The sequence below is a fragment of the Neopelma chrysocephalum genome, unplaced genomic scaffold (assembly GCF_003984885.1).
Source record: "Neopelma chrysocephalum unplaced genomic scaffold, ASM398488v2 Primary Assembly neopelma1_165, whole genome shotgun sequence".
NCBI classification, from domain to species: Eukaryota; Metazoa; Chordata; class Aves; order Passeriformes; family Pipridae; genus Neopelma; species Neopelma chrysocephalum.
Window position 1 is genome coordinate 802938 of NW_020897827.1, and position 12224 is coordinate 815161.

The 12224-nt window shown below is 53.4% G+C and overlaps 1 protein-coding gene across 2 annotated transcripts in view; it reads left to right on the plus strand.

Moving 5' to 3' along the window:
* The window catches only part of SCN4A (sodium voltage-gated channel alpha subunit 4), a 45563-nt gene extending 34432 nt beyond the window's left edge, over nucleotides 1-11131 (plus strand). For both annotated transcript variants that reach the window (XM_027701699.1, XM_027701698.1), the window contains exons 17-26: nucleotides 22-151; nucleotides 464-618; nucleotides 1943-2116; nucleotides 2823-2945; nucleotides 3189-3467; nucleotides 4706-4759; nucleotides 6337-6474; nucleotides 7095-7199; nucleotides 7929-8199; nucleotides 8631-11131. In XM_027701699.1, the coding sequence (XP_027557500.1) occupies nucleotides 22-151; nucleotides 464-618; nucleotides 1943-2116; nucleotides 2823-2945; nucleotides 3189-3467; nucleotides 4706-4759; nucleotides 6337-6474; nucleotides 7095-7199; nucleotides 7929-8199; nucleotides 8631-9823 (2622 nt within the window). In that variant the 3' untranslated portion in view covers nucleotides 9824-11131. The remainder of the gene's footprint in view (nucleotides 1-21; nucleotides 152-463; nucleotides 619-1942; nucleotides 2117-2822; nucleotides 2946-3188; nucleotides 3468-4705; nucleotides 4760-6336; nucleotides 6475-7094; nucleotides 7200-7928; nucleotides 8200-8630) is intronic.
* The last annotated feature ends 1093 nt before the right edge of the window (nucleotides 11132-12224 follow it).

Here is a 12224-nt window from a genome sequence, read left to right on the forward strand (position 1 = left end):
AACCCTCCTGTCCCTCTGCAGAACCCCCTGTGCAGCGACAACGCCTCGTCCCTGTGCAGCACCGTGGATTACAAACCCCCCGCGCCCGAGGAGGAGGAGGTGGCAGAAGTGGCAGAGGAGAGCAACGAGCCCGAGGAGTGTTTCACTGAAAGTAAGGGACCAAGCAGGGCAGGAGACCCTGTGGAGAGGGGCAGGGGGGTGTGGAGGGGCCAGTGCCAAACAATTTTTGCAGCATAAGGACCCCCAGGCTCACTGAGCTCAGCCCAAACTCCAAATCCTCCTGTACTACCCCAGAGATGATCCCCATGGGGCTCCCCTCTTCCACCCCACCTAAGCTCAGCAGGGTCCTGCTCCAGCCTCCAACACTGATGGTCTGAAATGCCAATAAAAACCATGGATAGTGTCTCATTGGTGGAAACACCCTGGCCAGGAGGTGACCCCCAGCTCTGTGTCCCACCCCCAGGCTGTGTGAAGAGGTTTCCCTGCCTCTATGTGGACATCACCAGCGAGAAAGGGAGGATATGGTGGAACATCCGGAAAACCTGCTTCCGCATCGTGGAGCACAACTGGTTCGAGACCTTCATCGTGTTCATGATCCTCCTCAGCAGTGGGGCGCTGGTAGGTCCCACCTTTTGCCTGGTCCCACTTGCTCTGCAGCAGCTTCCCAGCTTGGGGGGGAGCACAGGGAGGTGGGCAGGACCCGGGCTCTGGGTGTGTCCTGGTTGTCTCCTGTGCCGAGTCACACAGCTGTGGGCAGATGTTGGATTGAAAAGCCCGTTTGGCTCAGGTCTGTCCAATGTACAGCCTTGCAAGGGGGTCTGAACATACTCTAAGAGTTGTGGTGTGGCCACCCCTCCCCAGCATCCAGGGGCTGTTGGTCCATGGGCTTGAGGGATGTGACTGCAGCTCCCACTGCAGTCTGCAGAGACTGAGGGGAGACCTCACTGCAGTTACAGCTTCCTGGGGAGGGGCAGAGGAGGGGCAGGCCCTGAGCTCTGCTCTGGGGGGACCAGGGACAGCACCCAGGGAATGGCTGGAGCTGTGTCAGGGCAGGGTCAGGTTGGGTATTAGAAAGAGGTTCTTCCCCCAGAGGGTGGTTGGCACTGACCAGGCTCCCCAGAGCAGTGGGCACAGCCCCAAGGCTGCCAGAGCTCCAGGATTGTTTGGATGATCCTCTGGGGCACAGGGTGTGACTCTGGGGGATGGTCCTGTGCAAGGCCGGGAGCTGGACTCGATGATCCTTGTGGATCCCTTCCAACCCAGCATATTTTGTGATTCTGTGACCTGGGTGTCCATTTAAATCAACCTCATTAATAAGCTGGTGTCAGCCCGTTGGCCCTCTGTGAGTTTTTGGGCTGGATATAACCCAGAGGCCCCTGGAAAGACCAACCTCTCTGCAGGTTTGGAGGTGGAGAGAGAAGGAGGGAGAACAGAGGGACTGAGGGGGGTTTTCAGACATACTTTACATGTCTGCATCGTGCTCTGAGGTGCAGTTTGGGGATGTCTGAGGTAGTAGCTGGTGCCGGAATTGAAAGCTGTGCTAAACCAACTGTGCAACACCTGGTCACCACGCCCGTACCTCTGACTGCTGACACCTCACACGCCACGGGGGTGTAGCAGTCACCCAAATTCCTGAGGGCGCTTTCAAAGCATCCAAAGGCGTGGGTTGATGTCCTGGCTTTTGGCTTCAGGTGGGTGGGAATCTGATGCAGCTGGACTTTTTTGCCTCGAGTCAAACACCGCCCCTCAAAGCCAACAGGAACTTGCAAACAAGAGTTAAGCCCCAGGTTGATTGGGTACATGAATAAATGCCACCCATCATCAGGCTCTCAACTTCCCGCGCTTCCCCAAGCCCTAGGGAAGCAGGTGTGGATGTGGCTGCCCTGGGAAGCAGCGGGTCTAATGGCAGAATGACTGTCACGTAGCTCCGTGCCTCTTCCAGGCATTCGAGGACATCTACATTGAGCAGCGGAAGGTGATCAAGACCATCCTGGAATACGCCGACAAGGTCTTCTCCTACATCTTCGTCATCGAGATGCTGCTCAAGTGGGTGGCCTATGGCTTCAAGGTGTACTTCACCAATGCCTGGTGCTGGCTGGATTTCCTCATCGTTGATGTACGTGATGAGCACCTCTAGAGCTGGAGCCGAGGGGTTTGGGGGCATTAGGGGATTGCAGCAGGCTGTTGGAAATGAACCCACACTGTATTTGAAAGGGTAATGGTGTGGCTGTGGAACAAGGGCTGAGAATATTTGTTAAAATAATGGTCCTCCACAGGATGGACCACTTCTTTCCCTGGTTGCAGAAACCCTTTCAAACCACCTCTGTTTCACACCAAAGCCAAGAACAGCCCATGCTGTTCTACAAGATCCCAGCAGAGATATGAAGGGACATGGGGTCTCCTAAATGCTCCGTGACAGAACAAACTGTTCTTCCTGTGCAATATTTCTGTGTCCCCCATCAGCTTCGCCCTCACACTCAAGAGGTGGGGACACCCTGCCCCATCCCTGGAAGTGTCCAAGGCCAAGTTGGACACTGCTTGGAACAACCTGGTCTAGAGGAAGGTGTCCCTGCCCATGGCAGGGGAGTGGAACTGAATGAGCTTTAAGGTCCCTTCCAACCCAAACCATTCTGGGATTCTGTGATTCTTGAGGTGGCTGGTCACCACAGACCCCAAGGACTCAATGTCTATGTCCCAAAACTAGAGGATGGCCACCAGCCTGAGGAAGTGCTGGGGAGAGAGGGAAAGGCAGGAGCTGGAGGATGTGGTTCAGTTGTGTTTCCACCTGAGATGCTGCTAATCCCTTGGGCTGCTCCTTCCAGGTTTCCCTGGTCAGCCTGACAGCAAACTGGCTGGGATACTCCGAGCTGGGAGCCATCAAGTCCCTGCGGACACTGAGGGCTCTGAGACCACTGCGTGCCCTGTCCCGATTCGAAGGCATGAGGGTAAGTGACTGCCCTGTGTGCTGCTGGCTCTGAAATGGATGTGCAACACTGCACCCTTCAGCAGCCACCTGCACCAGGGACACATCCCAGCTGGTTTTCAGGGGCCTCCAGACCAAAGGGATTGATGCTTTGGTCCAGTCTGAGTCCACCTGGTGCTGCTGGGGCACGGGCACGTGAAGGTCCAGGTCATTACTGGCCTGATGCCCCAGCCGGGTTCCTCCAGGGTCTCTTCTCCCCTTGCAGGTGGTGGTGAACGCCTTGCTGGGCGCCATCCCCTCCATCATGAACGTGCTGCTGGTCTGCCTCATCTTCTGGCTGATATTCAGCATCATGGGGGTGAACCTCTTCGCGGGGAAGTACTACAGGTGTGTCAACACCACCACGGGGGAGCTCTTTGACAGCAGCGAGGTGAACAACAAGAGCGACTGCATGGCCCTGATGTACACCAACGAGGTCAGATGGGTCAACGTCAAGGTCAACTTCGACAACGTGGGCTTGGGATACCTGTCCTTGCTGCAGGTGGTACGTACCAAGGGCAGCTGCCACCCTCCGAGGTGCAGGGCAGCACGGTTGGCATCAGGGCTGGAGTGGGATGCTGCCCTGATGCCCACATGGGGTCTGTGAGCTCCTTCTTAGCTCCAAAGCTGGGTTTTAACACCAAAAAATGCTACAGAGCCAAGGAGGAAAGGGACAGGGTAGAGGATGGGAGGGGAAGGTGTCAGCAGGGAGCTGCTGCAGGTGATCGACAGCCCCAAGCCTGGAGCTGCAAAAGGACCCCTGGACAGCACAGGATGCAGGAGTGAGGAGGAGAGGCTCTCTCTTACCCCCCTCACCCATTTGGAAAGTCCAGTCTGCCGTAGCTGTGGGCTGTGGAACTTTTGCACGGGGAGGGTGACGACTGGAAAAAGGGGACACGTGTCCCCTGCAGGTGGTGGGCGAACGCAACCGAGTTCCACAGAACTCACCCCAGCTGAGACAGGCAGCAAAGGGGAACTGCTCAGCACAGCTTTAATAAAAATAGAGCTGTGGGCTCTGTTATGGGCCGGGCTGGGGCTACTCCCATCGGATCCACTGGCAGCTGCAGAATCAGAGCATGAGCCAGGCTGATTAACCTGCTTTTAAATTCAGCTTCCTCTTCAGTCTTGTTGTTCCATCAGATTCAGGAAACAAGATGTTCAGACCTTTTGTTTAACAAATCAGCAGCAAAAGGCTGTAAAAGATGCAGTGTAGTCCCCGTAAAAGGTGCAGTGTGGACCCACACCCTGCTGGGATGGGAATCCAGCTGATTATGGAAACGGTGGCACAGAAGTCAGGGCTATGGAGGTGGCACAGCTTGGGAGTGGGAGGGAGCCAGGGTGCAGCTCTGCTGTTGGGAAAATGTACTTTGGTTTGGGGAGAAGAGTCAATAACTTCTTTTCCCAGCCTGGTCGGCAGCAGTGTTTTGGGAAACACTGGTAATCTCAGTCCCAGAACAGCCCATGCATGTGCACGGGCAAATCTCCCTGTTTCTGCATTGGGACATTTTTCTTGTGGATTCAGGTCATGTCCCCCTCTCCTGCCATTCCCATGGAGAAGCTGTAACTCCAGGCTGAGCAGGAGTGCCCAGAGCTAAACCTCAGACACGCACCCATCACACTCCCTCCCCTCCCAGCCCCAAATACCTCCCAGAAAATATGTTCTGCACTTTCAGAGAATCATAGAGTCATTTAGGTTGGAAAATACTCTCAGATCATTGAATTCAACCATTCCTGTTCCCTCAGGCAACCTTCAAGGGCTGGATGGACATCATGTATGCTGCCGTGGACTCACGCGAGGTGAGGAGACACGCAGGGAGATCTCACAACCAGCTCCAAGTACCATCCCAGGGGTTGATTCCCCATAGCAGACTGGGAACAGGGTCCTGGAGCTGAGGTGCAGCTCAGCACAGGCTGGGATGGATCCTCAGCTGCAGCATCACCTCTGGCTGTGCCCTTTGGTGCTGGGGGCTGCCTGCATCCCACCCATGGCTTCACCAAGGACATGGGCTACAGACTGAGGAGACCCACAGAATTTATCATCTCATGGAACCAGAATGGTTTGGGTTGGAAGAGAACTTAAAGACCATCCAGCCCCACCCCCTGCCATGGGCAGGGACACCTTCCACTAGCCCAGGCTGCTCCAAGCCCCGTCCAACCTGGCCTTGGACATTCCAGGGATGGGGCATCCACAACATCCCCTGTGCTGAGGTGCACAGCCTCAAAAAGAGCAGCCAGTTGAGTCCCTGTGCCACCCATGTCACTGTCACCTGCATCCCAGCTGCAGCCTGGCCCCCACACCGGGTTCCCACCCCACCCAGATACAGCTGGGGCTCAGTCCACTCCTTTTGGCTTCAGTTCAGAGTCCAAAATCCCTGCTCAGCCTGGAGGGCTCATCCTTCACCCTGCTGTGAGCTGATGCCCTCCATGTCCCCTCCAGCTGGAAAAGCTTGTCCCACCCTGCAGAAAGTGCCTGGCTTGCCTTGAGCAATAAATGGGTTATGAAAACAAAGCAGTCAACATTTAACCTCGGGGTTAAATGGGTTATTAAAAAAAAACAAACAGCTGTTCTGAAGTGTGTCATGCAAAGGCTGTTTCTACCATGATCCATCCCCAAAAGTGTCCGTGTGGACACACGCTGCCATGAGTTGATGCAGCAGGAAGGGCTTCCTGCTGTTCTCTAACAGAGTGGGGAGGGTCATCCCACACACCCACGGGCCTGAACTCATTTTTTTAGGACCAGAAACAGCAGCTCTGCTCACCCCAGGGGCAGCTGCTGGTGCTCAGCTTCCAGGGTCCTCTGCAAACAGCTCAGGCTCCTGCCTCCCAGAGCACCTGGGGCAAAGAGCTGGTTTGGGAGCAAACCCACCCTGTCCTGCCAAGAGCTTTCTCCGAAATGGGGGAAGCCAGTGAGGACAGCTTGGCACGTCTCCAGCCAAAAGCAGAGCAGAATTAAGGGATACCCCTTGAGATGAGTGTTGCCCAAGGCTGCCAGGCTGAGCCACCCCCATGTGCTGGTGTGGCAAATTGACCCACTTTTTCCTTTCCCCTCTTTGCTGTACTTCAGCCCTTGGAATGCTGACTGTTGGGAAGAAACTCACTTTTGCTCATCAATATCTCTGCACCTGGGCATCCTTTCCTACTCCCCAGCCCATGCCATGGGATCAGGGGTCAGCATTTCCTTGTCCCCCCAGACGGTGTCACTTGGGTGTCCCTTCCTGTGGTTGCTCCCACGGGGATCACTCAACCCACAGGGCCAAAAGTTGTGGAGCAGCCACCCCACGGCTCTGTCCCAACACCACGACCCCTTCTCCGGGGTTTTGGGGACACACCTTTGGGAGAGGATTAATCTCACATCTCCTCTCTCTCTTGGACAGATTGAAGAGCAGCCACAGTATGAGGTCAACATCTACATGTACATCTACTTTGTCATCTTCATCATCTTCGGCGCCTTCTTCACCCTCAACCTCTTCATCGGCGTCATCATCGACAACTTCAACCAGCAGAAGAAAAAGATGAGTATTTTCTGGGTCCTGCAGTGCTGTTCCTGTCTGGGGTGCTGGTGCAGGATAGAGAGGATCAGCATGATGGTGGGGTGAGGGGACCAGAGCCACCACACCCAGGGCTCAGATGGATCCCAGGACTCTCATCCATTAGTGGCTTCCTGCACTGGACAAAGGGCACACAAGGCTTGGTGTCCTGGTCATAGCATTTACACAGGACTTAATTTATGGGTGCAGGGGGTGGAGGCAAATAGAAACCGCATTTTCTTTTTCCTGTGCTATCACTTTTATTTTCTTTTCCCGCCCTGTGACCATTTCTCATTAATTTTCTATGCATCAAGTTGAGGCTCAAGTCCTGCTTTCGAGCAAGTAGCACAGGACTAACACCTCAGGGGTGCTGGAGGGGGGAAGCAGGAGGAGGGAGGACAGGACAGAGCACATTGTTGGTGCTGAGTGAGGTCCCAGCAGGACCACTGAGCCAGTGCAGAGAGCAGTGCCTGGCAGGAGCTTGGCTGGAGACACTTGGTTGGCAGGGACATGGTCAGAGATGTTTGGTGGGCAGGGACATGGTCAGAGATATTTGGTGGTGAGAGGTGAATTCTGGAGACTAACAGCAGCGATTCCCTCTATACTTTGGAGGCAAAGACATCTTCATGACAGAAGAGCAGAAGAAATACTACAATGCCATGAAGAAGCTCGGCTCCAAGAAACCCCAGAAGCCCATCCCCAGGCCGTCGGTAGGTTGGGTTAATCCCCCTGGAGTGGAGCATTCAGGGAACACTTCATTCCACCAGCTGTCCCAAAGGGAATGAGAAGGATCTGGGGAAGATCATTTGCAGGGCAAGGAGCCACATCCTGGCTCCCTGTTGCTACTCTTCAGACAGGAGCTCGCTGAGAGCTGGGGCTTCAGAAGAGGTTGACATCAGGCCACCTCCTTTGGGTCTGCCCTTCAGCCCTGGCTTTGCTGGCAAGGGCATTGAGGGCATGCCTTTTGCAGGGATTTGGGTTTTCTCCTCGCTCAGCTCCCAGCTCCTATGGGGAAGAGAGCTGGGCTTGGGGAAAGCTCAGCTTTCAACCCCCCTGGAAGGGACACTGGTCCAGCCAATGCATTTACAGCTGAAATTTGGATTTGGGTTTGGTAGCCTTGCACAACTGAGGCCTTTTCCATGTGTTTATTTGTGCCCTGTTAACTGTGGATATAACTAGAAAGTGACTGTTCCCTGTGCCCACACGTCCTGATCATGGTGTTACCAATGGGCTCCATCCTGTGGGGTGCTGGGTGTCCTCCCCCCATAACTTCTGGGGCTGTGAGACCTGTACTGACCACAACCCTGAGGTTTTAAATGCTCTTTTAAATGCAGTTCCTTCTTCTCTCTCTGTTTGTGTCCTTTATTTTGTGTGTGTCTGTCCTGTGTTCTCACCTCACCTCTGGTGCTCCATCATCACCCACGTGGCCCCTACGGCAGAACAAGTTCCAAGGGAAGGTGTTTGACTTTGTTACCAAGCAAGTGTTCGACATAACCATCATGATCCTGATTTGTCTTAACATGGTGACCATGATGGTGGAAACAGATGATCAAAGCGAGCTCAAGACGTCTGTGCTCTACAAGATAAACCTGGTCTTCATCGTCATCTTCACCGGGGAGTGTGTGCTCAAGATGTTTGCCCTGCGTTACTACTACTTCACCATTGGCTGGAACATCTTTGACTTTGTGGTGGTCATCCTCTCCATCCTAGGTGAGTCCTGCTGGTCCCTCCAGTTCCTCAGGGATCCCACTGGATAATGAAAAGTGGAAATGGTCTCACCAATCCACAGCCACTAAGCTGCTACTGGCCCCCTCTTACACCCACGCTTTGAGCAGGGCCAAGCCAGCAGGACCCTGAGACAAGAGGGGTGTGAGGCCACCCCATGCCACCAGCTGGGTGAGGGGCTGGGGATGTCTCTCGCTCCTGCTTGGTGTTATTCCCCCTTCCCTCCATGCTGCTGAAATGGAGCAGCCAGTGTTTAACCCTTGTGTCAACGCTGTGCTCAGAGTTCATTTGTCCCCAGAGGAGCAGAGTGTTTTGTGCCATCAGGGGTGACCTCATTTCCCTGTGTCTGCCCAGCCCTGGCACATGATGGTGGCTGCAGAGCAGGGCAGACTCACCTCTCCTTCATCCCTTCTCAGGTATCGTCCTCTCCGACATCATAGAGAAGTACTTTGTGTCACCCACCCTCTTCAGGGTCATCAGGCTGGCCAGGATTGGCCGTGTCCTCCGGCTGATCCGAGGGGCAAAAGGCATCCGGACTCTGCTCTTTGCTCTGATGATGTCCCTGCCTGCCCTGTTCAACATCGGCCTCCTGCTCTTCCTCGTCATGTTCATCTACTCCATCTTCGGGATGTCCAACTTTGCCTACGTGAAGAAGGAGTCGGGGATCGATGACATGTTCAACTTCGAAACCTTCGGGAACAGCATCATCTGCCTCTTCCAGATCACCACGTCAGCAGGGTGGGACGGGCTCCTCAACCCAATCCTGAACAGCGGCCCCCCGGACTGCGACCCTGAGCTGGAAAACCCTGGAAGTTCGGTGAAAGGGAACTGTGGGAACCCCTCCATCGGCATCTTCTTCTTCTGCAGCTACATCATCATCTCCTTTCTGATCGTGGTGAACATGTACATCGCCATCATCCTGGAGAACTTCAACGTGGCCACGGAGGAGAGCAGCGAGCCCCTCTGCGAGGACGACTTTGAGATGTTTTATGAAACCTGGGAGAAGTTCGACCCGGACGCCACTCAATTCATCGCCTACAGCACCTTGTCTGACTTTGTAGACACCTTACAGGAGCCACTGAAGATTCCCAAGCCAAACAAGATCAAACTAATCACCATGGATCTCCCGATGGTTGCTGGGGACAAAATCCACTGCCTGGACATCCTCTTTGCCCTGACTAAGGAAGTGCTGGGAGACTCGGGAGAGATGGATGCCTTGAAGGCCAGCATGGAGGAGAAGTTCATGGCTGCAAACCCCTCGAAGGTTTCCTACGAGCCCATCACCACCACTCTGAAAAGGAAACACGAGGAAGTGTGTGCCACCAAAATCCAGAGGGCCTTCCGGAGGTACCTCCTGAGGCGCTCGGTGAAACAGGCGTCCTACATGTACAGGCACAGCAAGGACGAGGATGCCCTGGGCGAGGATGCGCCCGAGAAGGAGGGTCTGATTGCCACCAAAATGCAGGAGATCTATGGGAACAGTGGGACAGAGGTGGAGACAACCCCTGCCATTGGCCTCGAGCCCATTCCCAGCTCAGAGACGCGCGATGCTCCTGAGGAGGCAAAAGCTTGGGAGAAGGAGCGCGTGGTGAAGGAGTCGCTGGTGTAACAGAAGGAGCTTCCACCTCTGGCCCAGCCTGAAGAGGCTTCATTTGTATCTCCTGCCCAAGAGCTCTTCCATGCACAGATCACTAGATCTTATATATTGAGCTAATTTCAGATGTTTCAAGCAGCCACCTTTCGAAGCAGGATCTCCTCCCAGGTTTTCCAGCTCACTGCACTTGCAAAGAGTTTAATTATTTTTCTTATGAGAACTGAATGTGAAAGCTGTTGTTGGTGAAAGAGAAACATGTTAGTTTTGAAATGATCTCATCACGGTAACGATGTTTTTCAGACATTAACAAAAGAGTATGCACATTTAGGGTAATTATTTATTAATGTTATTTCACAATTAAGAGATTTTCTTGTATATTATTCTTCCAGAGTGCAGCCAAGCAACCAGTGAAAGATGAGCCAAGTGAAATAACATTAAGAATAATTACAGAAAACACAAGGTTTTGTGAACAAAAATCTCCAAAGTCTTAAAGTAGCACCTTTCTTTTGAACCTTTGAATAAGCTTGATGATTATTTTTTGTTACCTACAGAGAAAGTGCAATTATGTCTTAAAAATTGGTTTGCATAGCCAGAACAAAGCATCTGCAGAAATGTTCTCAGGGTTAAATATCAGGTTTTTGAGGTCTCTGAATATGCATTGAAACCATAAATCATTCGGGGCTCTATGATACGAATGTAAACACTATTCATAGTCATGTTTTTTCTCTGTTTTCCTGTTTCATCCAGATTTTGTGGCAGGAAAGCAACGGGCAAAGGTAGGGTTTGGAAAACCTCCTCCAAGAATCCCCAGTTTCTGTGACAAAACCTTCTAGGGTTTTTTCTAGCCCCGCTGCAAGAGGAAATGTCCTGTTGGAGTGCTCTTGGTTGGCGTTCCCAATGTCCTCTTCGTTAGTGTTAATTAAGGAGATGGACCCCCAGGGATTGGAGCAGGTGTTTGCATGATCCTTTCCATGAGCTGCTTCAATGGGGTCCCTTAAATCCCACACAAGCCCCGGGGGGCTTGTGCTCCTACCAGGGTGTGAATCCCAAAATCCTCAAGCAGAGATTCCTTCCCTTGGCTGGGGCTCCAGAGAGGATCCTGTGGCACGTGCTGGGGTCTCTGTAGAGCTGGATGGGGCCATTCAGGTCCTCACCAGGAAATCTCTGGATAGAGGAGTGTTTTCCCATGAGAAAAAGGGTTTTGCTGCTCTTTAAACAGGTGGGCAAAAAGAAAGAAAACCAAGAAAAATGGCACTGACACAGGTTGCCCAGAGGAGCTGTGGATGCCCCATCCCTGGAAATGTTCAGTTCCAGGTTGGATGGAACTTGGAGCAACCTGGTCTAGTGGAAGGTGTCCTTGCCCATGGCAGGAGGCTGGAACTTTAGATTAAAGATGAGCTTTAAGGTCCTTCCAACCCAAACCGTTCCATGATTCTATGAAAAACACACGAAAGGCCCCGAGTTTACCTCTGACCACCTTCTGCCTTCAAAGGGGAAAAAAAAAGCCTCATGAGATCAAAAACAACCACGAACCAAAACCTCTTCCAGTTAAAACAAGGGCTGCTTCTTGAAACCAAAGGGTCTGTCTTTTTTGTATGGTTATAATTAATTTCTTTTCTCGGGCTGATTTGGGCGCTGAGCCGTTCCGGATGCCCCACGTTCAGGCTGGCCAGGAGCGGTGCTGAGCTTGCTTGTACCCACGTGTCATCCCATAGCCTTGTGCCTTCTTTTCCGTGTTGTTGCTCCCTGGAACAGGAGCCTGAGCTGGTGTCAGCATTGTTTCAGTGGGAAGCATCCCTGGCACGGCGGTTCCCAGCCCGGGTTGTGGTTCACAATCGATGCCGCTTGTACGTACGTGTCGTCAGTGATGGGAAAAGTGCCACAGAGCAGGATTTGTGTGAGCTAACGCCGTTTTACTTTGTACATTTCTTAAAATAAACAACTGTAAATGATCTGTTATTACGATACCAAGTGCGTTGGGGTGTGTTAGAGGGGGGAAATGTTTTCCCTGGGCTAGGAGGGGTGAACGGCCCCTCCCTTTGCTCCAGGGCTTGGCCTTGGACCTGCCATCCTCAGCAGAACCTGGTGGTCTGATCCTGCACTAGAGACCCCCAGGCACGTCCAACCCAGCCCCCGGAGCTTCTGCTCTGCTGACAAATCCATCCCCTGGAGCCCTCAGTGCTCACAGCGATGAACCCAACTCTGGGAGCTACAGGAGATGCTGCTGCAGGTTCCAAGGAGAGGGGTGGGCTTGGAGGAGGTGCAGAGCCCCTGAGCTGCCCCATGGCAGGCTCTGTGGGGCCAAACCCGCCCCAGCAGCCACGTGGGAGCAGGTCAGCATCATGGGGAGAAGGCAGTGGTGGGCGAAGGAGGTTCCTGTGTCAGTGTGTGGCTGGAGGAGGAGACACCTCTGGGA